Source organism: Silurus aristotelis (genome assembly GCF_946808225.1).
Source record: "Silurus aristotelis genome assembly, chromosome: 16".
In the NCBI taxonomy this organism is placed as follows: Eukaryota; Metazoa; Chordata; class Actinopteri; order Siluriformes; family Siluridae; genus Silurus; species Silurus aristotelis.
This window is the reverse complement of record NC_139589.1, coordinates 24,043,024-24,060,759: the sequence shown is the minus strand read 5'-3', so window position 1 is coordinate 24,060,759 and position 17,736 is coordinate 24,043,024. Positions and strand designations below refer to the sequence as shown.

General features: G+C 41.5%; 2 protein-coding genes across 3 annotated transcripts in view; both read right to left on the bottom strand.

Moving 5' to 3' along the window:
• The window catches only part of aff1 (AF4/FMR2 family, member 1), a 33,983-nt gene extending 23,798 nt beyond the window's left edge, over positions 1-10,185 (bottom strand). Inside the window, exons 1-2 of one of the 2 annotated variants that reach the window (XM_083563762.1) lie at positions 9,638-10,185; positions 2,486-2,603 (exon numbers count right to left, since the gene is read on the bottom strand). In XM_083563762.1, the coding sequence (XP_083419888.1) occupies positions 2,486-2,603; positions 9,638-9,654 (135 nt within the window). In that variant the 5' untranslated portion in view covers positions 9,655-10,185. Of the gene's footprint in view, positions 1-2,485; positions 2,604-5,450; positions 5,998-9,637 lie in introns of those variants that run through there. The other variant, XM_083563763.1, reaches the window with a different exon arrangement.
• A 5,474-nt stretch (positions 10,186-15,659) lies between these two features.
• LOC310738549 (uncharacterized protein) lies at positions 15,660-17,726 on the bottom strand. Its single transcript, XM_083563594.1, has 2 exons — positions 16,911-17,726; positions 15,660-16,651 (listed from the first exon to the last, which is right to left on the bottom strand). The coding sequence occupies exons 1-2, from the start codon at positions 17,143-17,145 to the stop codon at positions 16,323-16,325; spliced, it is 564 nt and encodes a 187-aa protein (XP_083419720.1). The 5' UTR covers positions 17,146-17,726; the 3' UTR covers positions 15,660-16,322.
• Positions 17,727-17,736: the final 10 nt, after the last annotated feature.

Genomic DNA, 17,736 nt, shown 5'->3' with positions numbered 1-17,736 from the left:
CTACTTACGTATACGTCAACAACACGCAAAAACAAATATTTAAAAGTCAAATATTTATTTACTTTCACTAATATTACATATACTCGAGTATTCGCGTAAATACCGTGAAAACCTTTGTGAACGAGACTCTGGTTAACACAAAAGAATTCCCACGCTTCTGCAACGTAGCTGTGCGACTGGGAATAAACGTGAAACTTAACAGTCGATAAATAACCAGTGTCAGTGTGAAATGTTAATAATTATAAGAATAATAATAATAATAAACAAGCAATTTTAATGCAGTTTCGCTTAACTTCGCCCAACTATACCGAAATTGAACCGAGCTAATCTGCCCTCGCTTGTGCAACTTGGGGACTCACAGAAAAGGACATCATATTCCCAGGTTTCAAACCCTCGAGGGTTTATACGCTATGATTATCGCAGCTAACAACGTCCTGTACTTTCAACAATCAGATCTCAGCAGAACATCCTTATCTACCATCTTCACACTGTGTGTCTTGAAACGTCTTTTTCAGAATTTAGCGACAGGCCCGGATGTCTGCTGAAGATTTAGAGCACAAAGTAGCAATAAAACCTCTGGTACGGACGTGTTGCAGGAATACGGTAAAGTGAATCGTGGTATGGAAATGACGGCTAACGTAGCATGAACGTTTATACCGAACGGCTGACACGTGCTGAGTGATTTGAAGGGTTTAAAGTGGAAACGCAACTGTTGCCCACAGGCCACTGAAGTACGCTGGAGTGCGCTAACGACGTATAAAAGGCAGGTTGCTCTGACGGCACGGGAAGGGAAGAATAAACACAGCTGACTGTTTCTCAGGTTTTTGAATGGATCAGTGTTTGGTTTGCACCAGCTCAGTTTTTTTCCGTTTTCTGGTCTTAGGCGGTTTAGAAAAAACTTCATCTTCTTGTTCTTCATTTATTCGTTTGCAGAAAAAAGGTACAAAGACGTCAGACAGGGTACAGCTGAGCAATTAAGGGTACGGGTTTTTATTTTAAAAGGGGATTTAAACCTATGACCATGTGTTGACCAGATACTACTGCAATTGTTAAACCCTTAAACAGGCCTTATAACCCTCCTTGATCCAGTGTTGAGGTCCAGGGACCAGGCTAGACCCAGTTCTCTGAGAATTCCAGTGTAGTGTACAAGATAAGACACTTTATTTCTCTTTGGAACGTCCAATCCGATCCAATCCAACGTATGCATTTTAAGGCAATAACACATATATAGCATTAAAATCACACATTGTCTGGAATATATCCAACACTGCCGCCACCGTGCTTCAATTTCTTTTCTTTTTTAGGAACTTCTCATAAGACACAGATGATCATCTCCATTTCATTTTCTTTCCCCACTTTCGCTAATACACTCCAATGTATCTCTCAGACACTAAATAAGACGGAAAGGAAAAAAAAAAAGCCATCATCTTTCACCATCTCATCTCTCCCACACTGCTCCTTTCTTCCTCCCCACCGCCTCCTGTTCTCCAAAGAGCCTAATTATCTGCCGTAGCCAGATAACGAGCTGTGGGAGCAGATGGGTGTCTTTTGGGAGTTGGAGAGAAGACAGACGGTCCAGCATCCTACTTTAACGAGAAAAAAAAAAAAAAAAAAAAAAAAAAGCACCCTCACCTTACATCCCTTCTGCATCTGCCTCTTTCTTTCTCTCTCTCTCGAGAAACTCCGCCAGTCATTCAATCCTCGATCTCGTCCCGAAGCCCTGACAGAGAGGCTCCAAGGGGCCTCATTAAAAAACCTCGCTTTTTGCGTGTCCGCGTTCAATCTCAACCAGAGGAACCCTCAGGGCTTCTCAATCCACATCCACAGATGTCAGACAGACTTGGAGATTTTTTAAATTAACAGCAAATTAACCTGCATCCTGAAATGGACATACTTCTGGTAGAACCTCCGGAGAAACCTCTGGAGGAACAGAGTTGGTTCAGCAACTATTCTACATCTGGATCTACACGTCCTTTGTTTCCCTCTGAGCAAACATCTATAATTTATGGACTTTGGATCACAAAAGTCTCGACTGAGCTCTAAGGAGAAGCGTGAGTTTCCCGGGGTAGGAACAAAAATCTTCTGTAGCCTCTAACCACAAATCAAGAAAGATAATTCGCCTGGTATAATATTAGCTTCCAATTCAACCATCTTAGTTAACAAATGGCAAAAAACGAGACTACAGCAGAATGAAATACACTTTTTTTTGGGGGTAGGGGGGGGGGGGTGTAGCATTTGGTTGCAGGCGGGAAGTTATCTAGCTAACATCTAAAAAAAACAACCAAGCATTCTTCTCAACAAAATACAATTCGTACTTCTCCAAAACCCAGCAAGTTCTCTAGCAAACCGTCGTATCCATGCTGCTTTATTAATTTAAGCATCTTTGCTAAAAAAAAAAAAAAAAAAAAAAAAAAACCAGAACGTTAGAGTCTACACTTGACTAGCAGCAAGTTCGTTAGTAGCCCCATAACGGAGGAAGGTTCACCTTGTAAGGCTCCCCGAAGAGCGGCACGCTCTCCTGGTAAAGCTCCTTCTCCTGCAGGGCCTCCTGGTTCCTCCGCTCCCATTCTTTCCTCCGCAGGATGTCCAGTTCTTCGCGGACGCTACGTACACCCCGACAACAGAAAAAGAAAAAAGATGAAATGTGAGACAGATTAACAAACACAGGAAGATAAGAGAGACAACAGACTTACTCGGTTTCAAGATCTTTCACACGTAATGCATATAAAGCTAAAAGGTCGACCGATTTTTCCGATAGCTATGTTTAATCGTGCTTGTTGATAACCAATGAAATCAACCGATAGTACTGGCAAAACTGATTAATCGGTCAGGCTCTAATTTTTTTATGTGTGCCGTATCCAGACTATTTGTAACAGAGTTAACGGAATCAAGCGTGAACTAAAAACTCTCTGAAGCCCTCGACTCAACAGGAAGTGAGAAAGAATGGCACAACAGAATATTGCTTACGAATCCTGATGATGAAACAAGCCAACCATAACAGAGATACAAGCAAGTTAACGTGACCGTGCGCTACGTGCTGGAGGGACAGCGTTAAGTGGCCGACTTCAGACCGGCTTCGAAAAACATGAACCAGCTGGTGAAGGAGAAACCTGGCAGAAGATCAACATTTTCTTACAAATCAGCCCAATCAGAAAATACACTGTACTCCAAAAAGTATTAAAGCACTCATCTTTTCCAGCCATAAGTGGTTCATACCAAAACTGTTCTTCTCTTCAGTTGAACTAGGAAACCGAAACCTGGTCCAGCCAGCAACATCAAGATCTGCTTTCCATGGATTGGAGTGGAAAATCTCCTGATGTAGAACTCAAACCCTATTAAACATGATGAATGTGAACGCTGACTGCACCCTAGTTCTCCTCACCACATCTCACCTACATCAGTACCTGACTTTTACTAACACCCTTGTGGCTGAATGAATCTCCACAAAATCTAGTGGAACATCTTGCCAGAAGAGTGAAACTCATTAGAACAGAAAATGGCATTTTCAAAAAGTGATCCAAAGCATCTCATTCAGATCTTAACGCACTGCTCTCCATTCCATTAACGATCTCCTTGAATCTAAACCACTTTGTTTACCACTGGATGGACCCCAAATTCATGACTAAACGTTAATAAAATCCAGAAGCAGAAAAACAAACATCGCACGTTTATGCTAAAAGACGCGTCTCCTCACCTCTGGTGTACATGACAAGAACGACCATTTGCTGGTTTTGTCCAGCGAGATGGAGGACAAAAGGAAAAGGCTGATATTAGCTGCGTGACCTTTTGGTGAGTCAGCGTGAGTCACTGGACGTAACGGTGAAGAAGTTACTCATGCTTCACAGACTGCCAAGTGCAATCTTTCCGCTAAAATCTCCACAGCGTGACGTCATCCAGACAAGGTCGCTCTGTAATCTACAGCCCTGAGACGAGAGTCTAGTGAGAGTAAAAGAACTCTGGAACCAGTGAATAAGGAGCATCTCAAAGCCAGAAGCTTTTCTGAAGGTTTAAAAGACAAAAGACGAGCATATCGTGTTTATTTCTGCTGCTTTATTGGACAATCTGTCACCCGTATTTGCCCAAACTCAGGGCTTCAGGGTGGAGAGAAGAGGGTAGGTTTAATGTAGGCAAACGGTCCTCCAGGGGCTGCAGTAACACAACATGCAACATCTGGCACTGAATTATTGCAGCTGGCACTGGGCCAAATGTGGAGCACCGATCTGTTTAAACAAAACCGCAGAATCTATAACTTTATAGGTAATCTATTAAAAAAATCCTGTATGCAGTATTTGCAGGGATGAAGAATTTTCTGGTTTTAAGCTCACGAGTGTGCAGGGTGTGGGGTCGGGCGATATATCGTTACATATCGATATATCGTGACAAATGCAAATTGTGGAGTAGCAATACATTGCTATGATATCGATATTGTGATAAATGCAGAGTGTGAGGGCCGCTGATTTATTACTAGAATATCAATATAGTGGTAAATGCAGGTTGCGAAGTTGGACGATTAACTGTTGCGATATCAATATCGCACTAAAATCAGAGTGTGGCATCGGGCGATATATCGTTACTATATCAATATCGTGATAAATGCAGAGTGTGAAGTCGAGCGATATATCGTTACCTCGTTCAGATCGTAAATAATGCACAGTGTGAGGTCGGGCAGTATACTATTATAATATTAATATTATGGTAAATGCAGATTGTGGGGTTCGGGCGATATATCGTTATAATTTCAATACCATGATGAATGATATTGTGAAATGTCGTACTGAAATATCGTTGGCATGGTGATTCTTTTGTTCACAAATGGAACGGTGCTGAACCTCAAACAAAACACTTGGTCGGCAACCTCGGCCAGGGCTGCCATGGCAACCGAAGAGCCGTCCCGGATCATGTGCGACGAGTCCCGGAAAGGAGCATTCGTTAATCACACACAGAGGAACACGTGGAGAAGTCTGGAACGTGACCCCTGCTTTCCACCTTCACCCTGAGAGACCTCACACTCCTTCTCCTTTATTTACACTCACTCACCCCCTTTCTTTCTATCTCTCTATTTCCCTCCCCCTTCGATGCTGCAGTGGAGCGGCAGGAGGGCCGTAACTCCGGGTGTAGTGAAGAACATCTCGCCAGGCTGCTGCGTGTTTCTCTCTGTGGTCTCAAATCCTTCAGCGGTCAGAGATCCCACGCTCACCTTAACCTCATGCAAACTGCTTAAGCTAGTTTAGCTACCATGTAGTCGCTAGTTTAAGTTGCTAAAGTAGGTTAATTAAGTAACTAGCGTTAGCCAGGATTAGTGTTAAGTGCTACTTCCTGAATAAAGTCGTCTCCGCCCTGTCACGTTCACGTTTACGTCTCCCTGCACTGATACTCACACAAACATGCAGGTCTGGACGTGTCACAGAGAAATAATCCAAGATATGAAATCATTACACACCGTGTTGGACCTTCGAACATGGTGTTCTGATCGGCAAAGACGCTGTGCTGGATGTCAAAAACCTCATGCTGGATGTAGAAGACCTCATACAGAACTAAGACATCTTGCTGGACACTTCAGATTTGATGCTGGACAGTAAAAACGCTGTAGTGGAAGATCGAAGACGACATGCTTCACGGAACATGAAGATGGTGTGCCAGATGTCGAAGACGTCACTTCGGACATCAAAGACGTCAATCTGGATGCCGTAGACGCCGTGCTGGACGTTGAAGACGTGCTGCACTGGATGTTGTGGTGTTTGTGGAAGTTTCAGCTACATCCTATTACAGACTGGCCGTAGTTACTGCGACTGCAGAACGTACTCAAGTTCAGGACATTCTGTCTCCATCACAGTGGGAGGGAGGAAGGGAGGGAGGGAGTGTGTATTCCATGACTAAGTGTGTGTGTGTGTGTGTGTGTGTGTGCATGTCTGAGTGTGTGTGCGCCAAAGCACAGCAGTAAAACATTACAAATAAGTATTTAATTTTACATCCTAGAGAACTGGGTCAAAAAAACTGTTTGTGCGTTTTTTCTCTGTCACACACACACACACACACACACACACACACACACACACACACACACACACACACGATTAATGTTCCTCCCAAATAGCGTTCTCTTTCACCAAAGCAACAATTAATTCATATGTTGATTTTTATTCATTTATAGTTACCTTCCTTAAACGTAGCATTGTCACGTCACAGCATGTAGTGTTTCAGTGCTCTGACGGTGGAGATCCCCAGTATACTCCTGATCCCCAGTATAACCACGAATGGAACGTAACGTGCACATGGTTACTATAGAAACAATAATGTACGGAGCTCATGCTCTAGAAAATCAGAAACTGCGATCTGACCAATCAGGACTGAGATATCAGGAGTGCTGTGATGCAAGCGGGCCGGACCGGACCGGTCCAAATGAGTCAGGATACTTCGTTTTGTGTGTGTGTGTGTGTGTGTGTGTGTGTGAACACGATCTCGTGTTTTTCCGACGCAAAAGCTCAAAAAAGCTCGTTGTTAATCCTGAGCCGGGCATGTAATCCAATCCAAACCCCACACACACACACACACACACACACACACACACACACACTCCAACACCCCACTCGATCGGTCCAGGTGCACCATTTGTCCGCTCACCTCGGCCTTTTTCAGGAATAAAAGATTAGCCAATCGCAAGGTCACAGAGAGGTCGAGCTGCAGCCGAGTGTGGCTTTTAGCAGCCAAACAAAACATTTCCCTCTTACACACACACACACACACACACACACACACACAAAACAGCACTTCTAGAAGAGGAAACGCAAGTCTAACCTTTTTTTTTTTTTTTCGAATTTTTGGTTGAAAAAAATGACAAACAGGTCGTTACTTGACGTCGCGACACCTCGTAACTCCGACTTAGAAAAACAAAACAAATAACTCGCAGTACTTTAAATCAACATGGCCGCCTGAAGTGTCCACAGTAAACACAGTGGCTCTGGAAAACTGGTACAAAGCTCTGAAACTGGAGACTCCTTGCCTGAGGGGGACATTTACATAAAAATCAATCAATCAGGTGTTTAGTTTCGGTAAACTGTAGCCACATGTTTCGCTAATTAAGCTTCAGTCTATCCAGTAGTTTAGCTCATTTACCTACCATGTAGTCGCTCGTTTGTCTAGTTTAGCCACCATGTAAGCATAGTTTAGCTAGGTAAGCTAGTCTACCATTCTATTACACACACACACACACACACACACACACACACACACACACACACACACAGAAATATAGTTTTTTTCCTTAAATAATAATCAGCGTATCATTTACAGGAAAAAAAGTCCCCAATAAAAATGAATTAAAAAAGGATAGAATTATAATAATAAAAAGGACCATAAGAGTGAAATTACACACATTTATAAAAAAAAAAAAAAATAGAAATAAATCCTGGAATATATCACTCTAATGCAATTTCAACACTCCTGAGCCTGCATTACTAGAACGACTGGGAAAAATAAATAATATATTTCACTCTTTGCCCTTTATCAGTGATACACAATGAAAGAAAAAAAAAGCCGAGTCGTGTGTTTTGGTTGTTGCCCAACGCTGGTGCAGCATGTGAGACGTGGGTTGAGTTCACCAGCTGCATATTACAACACTGTCACATAACATTATGACCACCTGCCTAATATCGTGTTGGTGAAACAGTCGTGACCCGTCGAGCAGCAACACCATTAACTTCAACAGTCTGAGCTGCAGTCAGTCTGAAGTCGTCTGAAGTTGATTTGTATGATTTTCATGTATATATTTGTGTTTTAATGTACTATGGCAATTAAATGCACTAAATAGGTTTAGTTTTCACACACTGCAATTTCAGCAAAAAAAATCTAAAAATTTTAAAAAGGGAACAAACGACTTGTTTATTTTAAGAGTCCAGGTTTATTTTTCTCTTGTATAATTGGTACTGCGCTTCAATCAAAGAAAAATACTTCTAATCCGATTACTCGGAACTCCATTACTAAAATAACTGATAGCAGCAGTTCTACATTGTTTAGAGCAGACGCTGCAGGCGAACGTGTCGGAGTCATGTATTAGTCAATTCCAGGGGAAGTCTTAGTTTTTTCTCCCAATCAGATACTCCAGAATTCTATCCCTGTCCTGATTGATGATCAAATCTTAGATGGTACGACAGCACATAAGCACTTGGTGTTCCGGTTTTGAGTCCGTCACTGCATTTGTTTACTGCATTTGCATTTTAAAAGAGGTCGGCCTTAAATGCCATAAAAAACCCCAGCAGAGACGACACGAGCGAGCCGTTTTAAACTCATTTGTTTACAGAAAGGATTCGAACTCGTCTGGCAAAAAGATCACTCCTAAACGATTCATTTCAACTCGCCCGGGTTGAACTGAGCCTTCGATCTTTTGTTATAAACATCACCAGACTACACGAGGCATCTGGAGCGTGTTAGAAGACCGATCGTTTCATCCAACCAACCACATTCGAGAACTCCAAAGCAGTGCTTGCTAAAAAAAAAAAATCAATCAGATTGGAGAATTTCAGAGGAGAGCTTGCTATAGAAAATCGACCGGTGTCAACCGACCAATCAGATTCAAGGATTTCAGAGCAGAGCTTGCTATAGAAAATCAATTTGTGTCAACCGACCAATCAGATTAGAGAATTCCAAAGCAGTGCTTGCTATAAAAAATATATAATAATGAACCGGTGTCAACCGACCAATCAGATTCAAGGATTTCAGAGGAGAGCTTGCTATAGAAAATCGACCGGTGTCAACCGACCAATCAGATTTAAGGATTTCAGAGCTGAGCTTGCTATATATAATAATCAATCAACGATGATATTGTTGTTAAGCGTTTATACTGGCGGATTAACTTTGTCACAATTCCCTTTAGCACGACGTCTTGGATCGAGATCCAGACTTATATTTTTAAAACATTAAACAAACAAAAAAAAACAGATAACTTTACATTGTTGTTCGTCAGACGACCACCAAAAAGACCAGAAATGAGACAATAATCTGGACCCTTGATAGTCCTTTCCCTCGGTAATAATATTAATAAACTCACTAACAAACTAAATTAACAAGTGTTTGGTTCTCCAGATCTTTCTGCTCAATATGGCTCTTGAATCGAAGGCCGTCCCTAAACCCAGTCTCTTACTGCTGCATGTTTTACAACAATCTATAATTAAGCAAATACGTGATAAACAAGGTGAGATCATGTTTTAAGGTCAATCAATCAATCAATTAATTATTCAATTAAATTATTTGATGGATATATAGATATTGTATAGACACAAAAGGAACCAATCCAACAAATGTCCAGCAGGGTGTTTCTAGCTGGTTCTTCTTCTTGCCTGTGATGAACTTTGGATATATTTTGTGGTATTACTATATGATGAAGATAAATATAAGGGGATTCACACCTGTACACACACACACGAGCACGCGCGCGCGTGCACACACACACATAGATAGATAGATACATATACACACCCCGGGTGTTTAATATCACTATTAATATCTTCTGGCTGCCTCGGGTTGTTATTCAAAGGGTTTTAGGGAAGCTTGACGAAACGAGTCCAGCCATGGTCCAGCATGTCACATCTGTATAACAGCTGGATTCCTGATAAACACTGCCTAATGGATTTAAAGTACTTACCTAGACTGAGCAGCCATTAGTGCGAAGCTCCCAAAGAAAACAACACAAAAAAAAAAAGCTTATGAGCCAAATTTGAAGTTTCTGATTGCCATGGAGCTTCTTGGCACGTCTCCACGCAAATCCGTCTTTTCACATCGCGCCTCGAACCGCAGATTTATTCGTTTATAGAAGCTGAAAGTCGGATTGATCGTTCATAGTTCACAACTTATTGTAGCACACCAGCTAGGAGCTTGATCCCTGGACTCACCGGGCGAAACCATCCAGGTCCTCAACCCTTCCGGGGGGGAGGCCCGGGCTATCCGGGATCGTACCGATGAGAACTACACGACGTACCAACACTCGCTAATCATCTCATGCGAAACTTGTTGGACTGTCAGACTCCGTGTAACCTTTATAATACACCGCGTCTCTTTAACTGCGTCGTGTCACGTCCTAGAGCTCCAGATGTTCCCCCCTTCAAACCCTTCAAACATGGTACGGCCCGCTGGATCCTATTATGGGCATGTTATTCTGAAAGAGCGTGCCAAAATATTACAGAGGGGGGCGCGTGCGTGTGCGCGTGCGTGTGGGAACTAGAAAAGTCCTATTGAAAGAAACAAAACACACTCACACACACACACACACAGACGCACGCTGTGACACCGTGTTGTCAGGTTTTAAACCCAAATTCTGCATTATGCATTTGGGACCGTATGACATCAATACCAGTGATGCATTATGTTTTCTGAGTAAATATGCACGCGCCTTTTGGTGTACAAAAGTGAAAAAATTACTATTGCATTTCGATGATAATAAAACTCTTGCATGCAATTAATTGTATTGAATGCACAATGCTTGCATGAGTTCTTCTGGTATAAAAGCATCATGGATACTCCATATGGGTGGGTGGGGGTCGGTTGGTAAGATGTTGGGGGCTTTGCCTATTATGGTTTGCTTCTGAGAGTTGAAAACGCGGATAGTCTCCAGTCAGATGATTGGGTGTCGTGGTAGCTGACAAGTGTAAATAGAATCTTTACAATGTAAGCAGATTGTATTAATATAGGACAAAATTATTATAATTAGACAGGCCAGAAGAGCCTTTAGAAGAATCATTTTGGTTTTTAACCCTTTGAATGCATAATTAGATTAGATTAGATTAGATTTTTTTCTTGCCACAACAATTTAAGGAATATCGAATGGTCAAATAGTCAAATTCCTTCTTCCTGGTACAGGAGCCAAATCTTGGTCACTTTTTAAAAGCGTCATGAAATGTAAAAAACATTAGCTTGGCACACACACAAACAATCGCACACTCATTCACACCTAAGAGGCAATTTAGAGTCGTCCATTCACCTCCTGGTGTTTTTTTTGGGGGGGGTAACATATGCAGACAATGGTAGAACGTGCAAAGATCCATGCTCATTATCGAATATAACTCGAGCTGCTAATTCACTGTGCACAAATGCAGTTAGATAAAGCTCACTCCTTTACAAGCTACATAAAGGATGAAGTTTACCAAGCTACGTTTATGAGTGGTGTCATGTTTTGCAGTTTGCCGACAAACGTTTTGGACTCGTTAGAAGAAACTTCAGGTCACAGGACATTTGTACGTTCCCAGTGATCAGGTTAGGCGGCTACATAACTTATTTACATGTTTATAAACTGAACAAAACATTTATTAGCTTTCAGAAGTAACTATAGGTTAAGTGCACAAATGTCATGTTAGGGATCTGTGCAGCAAATCAGGCAGTACCAGCTGTAATTAAGGCCGAACAGCTACCAGAGTACATCTTGGACATGCTGATAAAAGAGCTACACAGCATAAATACACTATTTGGACAAAGGTTTGTGGACACTTGACGAAAAGATTTTGTGTAGATTCAATCAGCCACAAGGGTGTTAGTAAAGTCAGGTACGGATGCAGGTTAGGAGGTCTGGGGTGCGGGAACAGGTCATGCTGGAACAGGTTTTGGGTCTCCTAGTTTGAATGAAGTAAGAATTTCATGCTCCTTCATCCAAAGACGTCCAACTGTGTGCCTTCAACTCAGATGTCCACACTCTTTTGTGTACATACATACTTTTACAATACAAATGTAAGTAAATGTAAAAGGAAAGCACCAATGTGTCCGTTTACAGTCAAGTATCTTATATCATGTGATTATATTAAAGTTTCAAGCGCACATCATTAACAACCAACAGAACACATGACACACACACACACACACACACACACACACACACACACACACACACACACACACACACACACACACCCTGACTGTTATCGAAATCGTAACGGAACAACGATGGAACCGCAGCGTGGCCTGCTGAGGCATTGTTTTGAAAACCCAGCCGTATTTCACATGATCCTTTCCTGCAGTTTAATTGTGCTGTGTTGACAAAGGTCTGGGACAGATAAAAAGCACAGCTCTCAGGGAGGCAAAGTCCATGGACGCCTGGCACGTAAGAGGGAACAGGTACACTCGCTCCGAGTCAACATGATCCTCACAACTTCACATTCCGCCGTGATCCGGATACACACTGCCGATTCACGTGTGTGTGTGTGTGTGTGTGTGTGTGTGTGTGTGTGTGTGTGTGTGTGTGTGTGTGTTTTTATTGATTTGTAGCAACTCCACACCCAGTTAAACCCCAGGCCAAAGCTATACACTACAGTGGGGGGTGTTTTCTTGATTTAACTACAGCTAATTTATCAATTCATGAATTTAATTGGAAGACAAACACTAGTTTGTAGAGAGATTAAGGGCCCGTGTTTGGGTTTTGGGTTCATGATCATTGTAATAGACATTAATCAGCGTTTGAGTCATTGATATCATTCTATTAATAGATCAGTGTGCTGAGAGTCACATTCGAGTCACATAAACTGAGGTGATTAAGCATTGACTTGTTTTGGTTCAACAATACATTCTGAAATGATCTTCTGGAGTTCGGAAACCACTCGCTGCTGCTCAGGATGGTTCCACACTAAAAGATCCATGAGGTTACTGTGGAAGGGTGAACCGTGAACTGTGAGGTTTGGACTGTAATTAATATAAACAGTTTTAGAGCTGCGACTGAGACTCTAACATCCATCAATGAACCCCAAGATTGAACTTCTGTTAAATTAATGGACATTCGTTGTTGAGGATAAACATGAGGTTCCCCGTTTAAGTCTTGTTCCTCTCAAGGTTTCTTCTTCATGAAGTCTTCACTGGTTTGCTCAGTTGGGATCAACTTATAGGAAACTAATCTATGATGGTAAAATGTATATATTTGAACTGAATTTATTATTGTGTTTGCTGGTCCTTAATGATGGCAGTGATTAGGAATAACAACAGACTGTGTACGTTGTATATGTGAGTGTGTGTGTGTGTGTGTGTGTGTGTGTGTAGGCTTCTTTTAGATCTCCTAATCCTCATCTTTCTTCACATCCCCTCATGCAGCTCAGCTCAGAGTCTCAAATCCTGACTCTTCCAGGCCTGGAGCCAGCCTTAGCATACACAAGCAGCTTGAGAGAAAGAGAAAGAGAAAGAGAGAGAGAGAGAGAGAGAGAGAGAGAGAGAGAGAGAGAGAGTGTGTGTGTGTGTGTGTGTGTGTGTGTGTGTGTGTGTGTGTGTGTGTGTGTGTGTGTGAAAGAAAAAGAGAGAGATTAGCCGTCCACTTCACAGACGCATTGGCTTTGGGGTGAATGAAGGGTGAAGAAAAGCTTCATGCAGAACGTTCTTAGCTTGAGAGAGGAACCGATGTAGTATCAGAAGATCGAGTTAACACCAAAACCACAGAAACAAAAATCTCTATAGCTGGAGCATGAAGTCTTCAGATCGTTATTTTTGCAGACAGGTTTCAGATTAGACCTTAGGAGAACATCTCACCAAGATTTGCTTTACATGGGTTGTACATGGGTGGAAGATCTCATGCTATAGAGCTTCAAAGATGAAGAATGTGAATGCTGACTGCACCCCAGACCGTCTCACCTCACCTACATCACTACTTGACTTTACTCACACCCTTGTGGCTGAATGAATCTTCACAAATCTCTACAAAATCGTGTGGAACATCTTCCCAGAAGAATCGACTATAACAGCAAATGGGGATTCCATGTGAAATGGGAAGTTCAAAAAAACGAAGCACGTCCACAAACTTTTGCCCATGTAGTATATCTTTAATTTTTAAACATGGTAGCAGGACGATTTCTGGATCATGGAAGTCGGTAGAAATGGTTTAGTAAAAGTTTAATAAAACCCCGTACAGCATTTATCCTTCTTTTCTCATCGCCATATGGAGAGTTTTTTTCAGGAATGAAGAAATCCAGGTCATCACCACCTACAGAAGCGTCCTGAGAGTCCTGGAAATCATGATCATCCTCTGAGAATGATTACATACAACATAAAACAAAAAGGGACATCAGATCAGCTGTGACATGGGGATGATATTGAAAGTGTTTTGTTTAACTGATAAGAAGCACTAAACCAGATGAAGACTAATGAGGGCACTTCCTGTGGGCAACAGAACAAAGTGAAAGTTGCTGCAGTCAACTGATGCCTTAATATACATATTGCATAGGAGGGAGAGGAAAATCCTGCTGAGAGAGACAACTTCATATACTACACACACACACACACACACACACACACACACACACACACACACACACACACACACACACACACACACACACACACACACACATTTCAGCAACAATTATAGTTTTTCTTCTCAAGGGACAATCCTTAAATAAAACTGTCCTTTGAAAATAACTCAACATACAGTCCTTATTGTCTAGAAAAAAATGTCAACAAAGGTGAGTACTTTTATAGTGATATACGACTGATTTCCTCCAAAATTACTCTCCAGAATAGTGTAGAAATCATAGAGAAATATAGGTGTAAATTCAGATTTGACCACTAGGGGGCAGCACGGTCATTCGCAGACATTACCAATGGCGGAACAGGTAACAACAGTTAGAATGAAATGCGACCGAATTACTTTTTTTTTTTAAATCTTAATGTGATGTTCAGAAAGATGCTAAATATAAAAAAACCCTGTAAAAGTACTTATAAAAAGAAATAAAACCCACACCATTGCCATTAATGGGATAAAGACATGGGGCCGATGTAGGTTTGGGTTTTTTTGCTGAAAAATTTAGCAATATTGAAGTTTATACAGACATTTTTTGACCAATTGGATTGGATTGGATTTGATAAGTGTCTGTATTAACACTTTATTCCGTTCGCCTTGACTTGATGTATTTGACGAACACATTTTGAGTCAGTAAACGAATCATGACTTCAATTAAAAATTGATCGCAGTCCTGTAACCAATCAGGAGCCACCTTTCCTCTCAACCATGATGTGTGACCCTACATTTACATTTACGGTACTTAGCAGACACCCGTATCCATAGACAACTGAGCTGTTGAGGATTAAGGGCACGATCGAGGGCCCAGGAGTAGTAGCTTGGTGGTGCTGGGATTTGAACTAATGACCTTCCGATCCACAATCTGATGCCTTAACCACTGATCTCCTCTTTATTTACCTATTTACTTAGATGTTTTTATAAAGTGATATAAAATGATTTAAAACATGTTTGGATGCAGATCATTTTACTGCTGCATATTTGCATGAACTATTTCCAGCTGAAAAAATATATTTATCTATAAACCACTTTTTCTTTTTTTACATCATAGGATGATTTGTTCCAGTTATTCTACTTATTCTACTACTGCTTTTATATGAAAATAATCACATAATACAATTATCCAGAGCAACATACAATTTATGGTTAAGGGCCTCGCTCAAGGGCCACACCGTCGCAGATTTTCATTGCTGGGATTTGAAATTATGACCTTCTGAGCAGAAGTCCAACGTCTTCACCACCTGCTTTCATAGGAAATTAACTACCTTTACATTGATAAATTCAGAGCAACTTACGATTTCTCTCCTTTACACAACAACGTTCTCTTTCTGATAATTCTTGATTTTTCTTCGCTAAAAAATTAAGAAATTATAATTTTCTTTAAATATTTAACAAACCAGTCTACTTATAGTACAATATACAAACATATTTATTGTGATCTGGACTGGCGAATAAAGAGTACATCATAGATTATATAGACGATAAGGAATAGAAACATATCTTAACACACACACACACACACACACACACACACACACACGCTGAAACCTTATATTTTTCTTGACTGTTTTACATAAACCAGAGTCAAAGATCAAATTAGCAGAATAAAATTGCATGAACAGCAAAACGTCTTTCAGAGCAATAAGCATTACTTCACATATACTGTATATCAAAATATATATATTTCGATAAAACTCACACACAATGCAAATAGAAGGTCTTATAGCCTCCAGTTAGCTTATTTCCCTCGGTTGTTGTGTCCTATTCTATAAAAAAAACAAGATTTTCTTATCCTTTTGAAGTCCGACGATATTCTTTGGAAAGTCTAGAGCCTGTGGTTATGATCTGTAGCTTTAAATGCAGCGTATCTCCAAAAAAAAGAAGATAAAAATACTGTATAATCTGCTTGAAGATGAACACAATGTGGCCTCCTGATACGAGGCGACACGAATGGTTTGTATATGTACACAGCGCTCATAACGCTCTCATAACGAGATCTCGACCGCTGATGGATGTGTGTCGGGATGTTTTGTTTCAGGAAATGACCAGCGACTGACAGACGGAGTCTCAGGGTTTATCCTTGATTGCATTTTTCCCAGGTCGTGACCAGGATCGGTGGACACACCAGGCCGCTTCCCAGAGTTCCCTGCTCCTGAGCTGGGATTTTTACACACAGGGGCTCTTTTGCGGCTAGACGGTCCGTGACTTCGAAGCGAAGGCCGCATTCGGGTGGGAGAAGAGAGACGTCGAGGTGTTGGTGCAGAGTCGCACCGTTCATCTCGAGGATGAGCGTTTCTCTGTTCGCTCCCGAGGAGTCCACAGGTAGGAGGATGAAGGCGCTCTGAAGACGTTGGCCAGGGCTGCACTGGATCTTGGAGGACCAGCAAAACTCATTTGTGTCACCTAGAAAACAGGAGGAAAAATCAGACTTTTGTTGCAATAAAGCACATATGATTATTGTGAAATCAAAGTGAATTGAAGGACACAAATAAATCGAGGGTTTTTTCTTTGTTTATCTGTGAACATCTGCAGCATTTAATGATGATTCTTGCAAATTCTGGTTCTATTTGACTTGTTTAGAGCAATGCACATTAGAAAGCATACAAAGCAGCTTGACAGAAATCAATAAGCACCTGCATGCATCAAAGTATCTCCAACTCACCTGCATGCGAGTCTTTGAAGCGGATCGTGAGTCTGTTGTGCAGCTTCAGAATAGCTCTGTAGGTCCGTGCCGTGCAGTCCAGGGTGCATTGGGACGGCATGTTCACGTCCGCAGGCACGTCCCTGAGAATGTCATCCGTGTCAGTGCAGTCCCACGAGCTGTCCTGAGCAAACATCGACGCAAACACAGAGCACACCATTCCCCACTGCAGCCAGAAAGAGCTGAGGTACACCATCTCGTCTCCTTCCAGAGATACACAACGTCTCACGGCTCCTCCTGGTCTCGGCTTTTTTGCTCCTTTTTTTTTGCTCCTTTTTTTTTTTTTTTTTTCTTTTCGTCCCCTTTCCCACCTGTTTAACTCAATCAGTCCGGAGGCCTGAAAGCTGCTGAGAACATTTTGCTTGAAACCTCTTGCAAGATAGAGGAGAGAAAATGAAGAAAGACGAGACAGATAGAAAGGGAGAGAGAGAATGCAGACGTGGCAGAGATCCCAACGGCAGGGAGTGCCCAAAGAGCTGCAATTTTGAATGATATAACCACGAGGCGTGTTTTACGGAGATGTGCCGGCCAACTCCTGGGAAAAAAAAGAAAAAAAAAGCACCTGGAAGCCAAAGAAATTGAGATAAAATCTGCACGATTTCAATCAGCAAACCGAAGAGGGTCACTTCAGGTCTTTAAATAAACCTCTGAACTGAACTCGACCTTCAGGGGAAAAAAAAAATAGTGCGACGGATATTTCAAAGGTCAGGGAACCTGTTAAAGGCACGAATGCATATGCTTTTGAAAGAAGAGTATAAAAAAAAAAAAAAAAAAAAAAAAAAAAAAA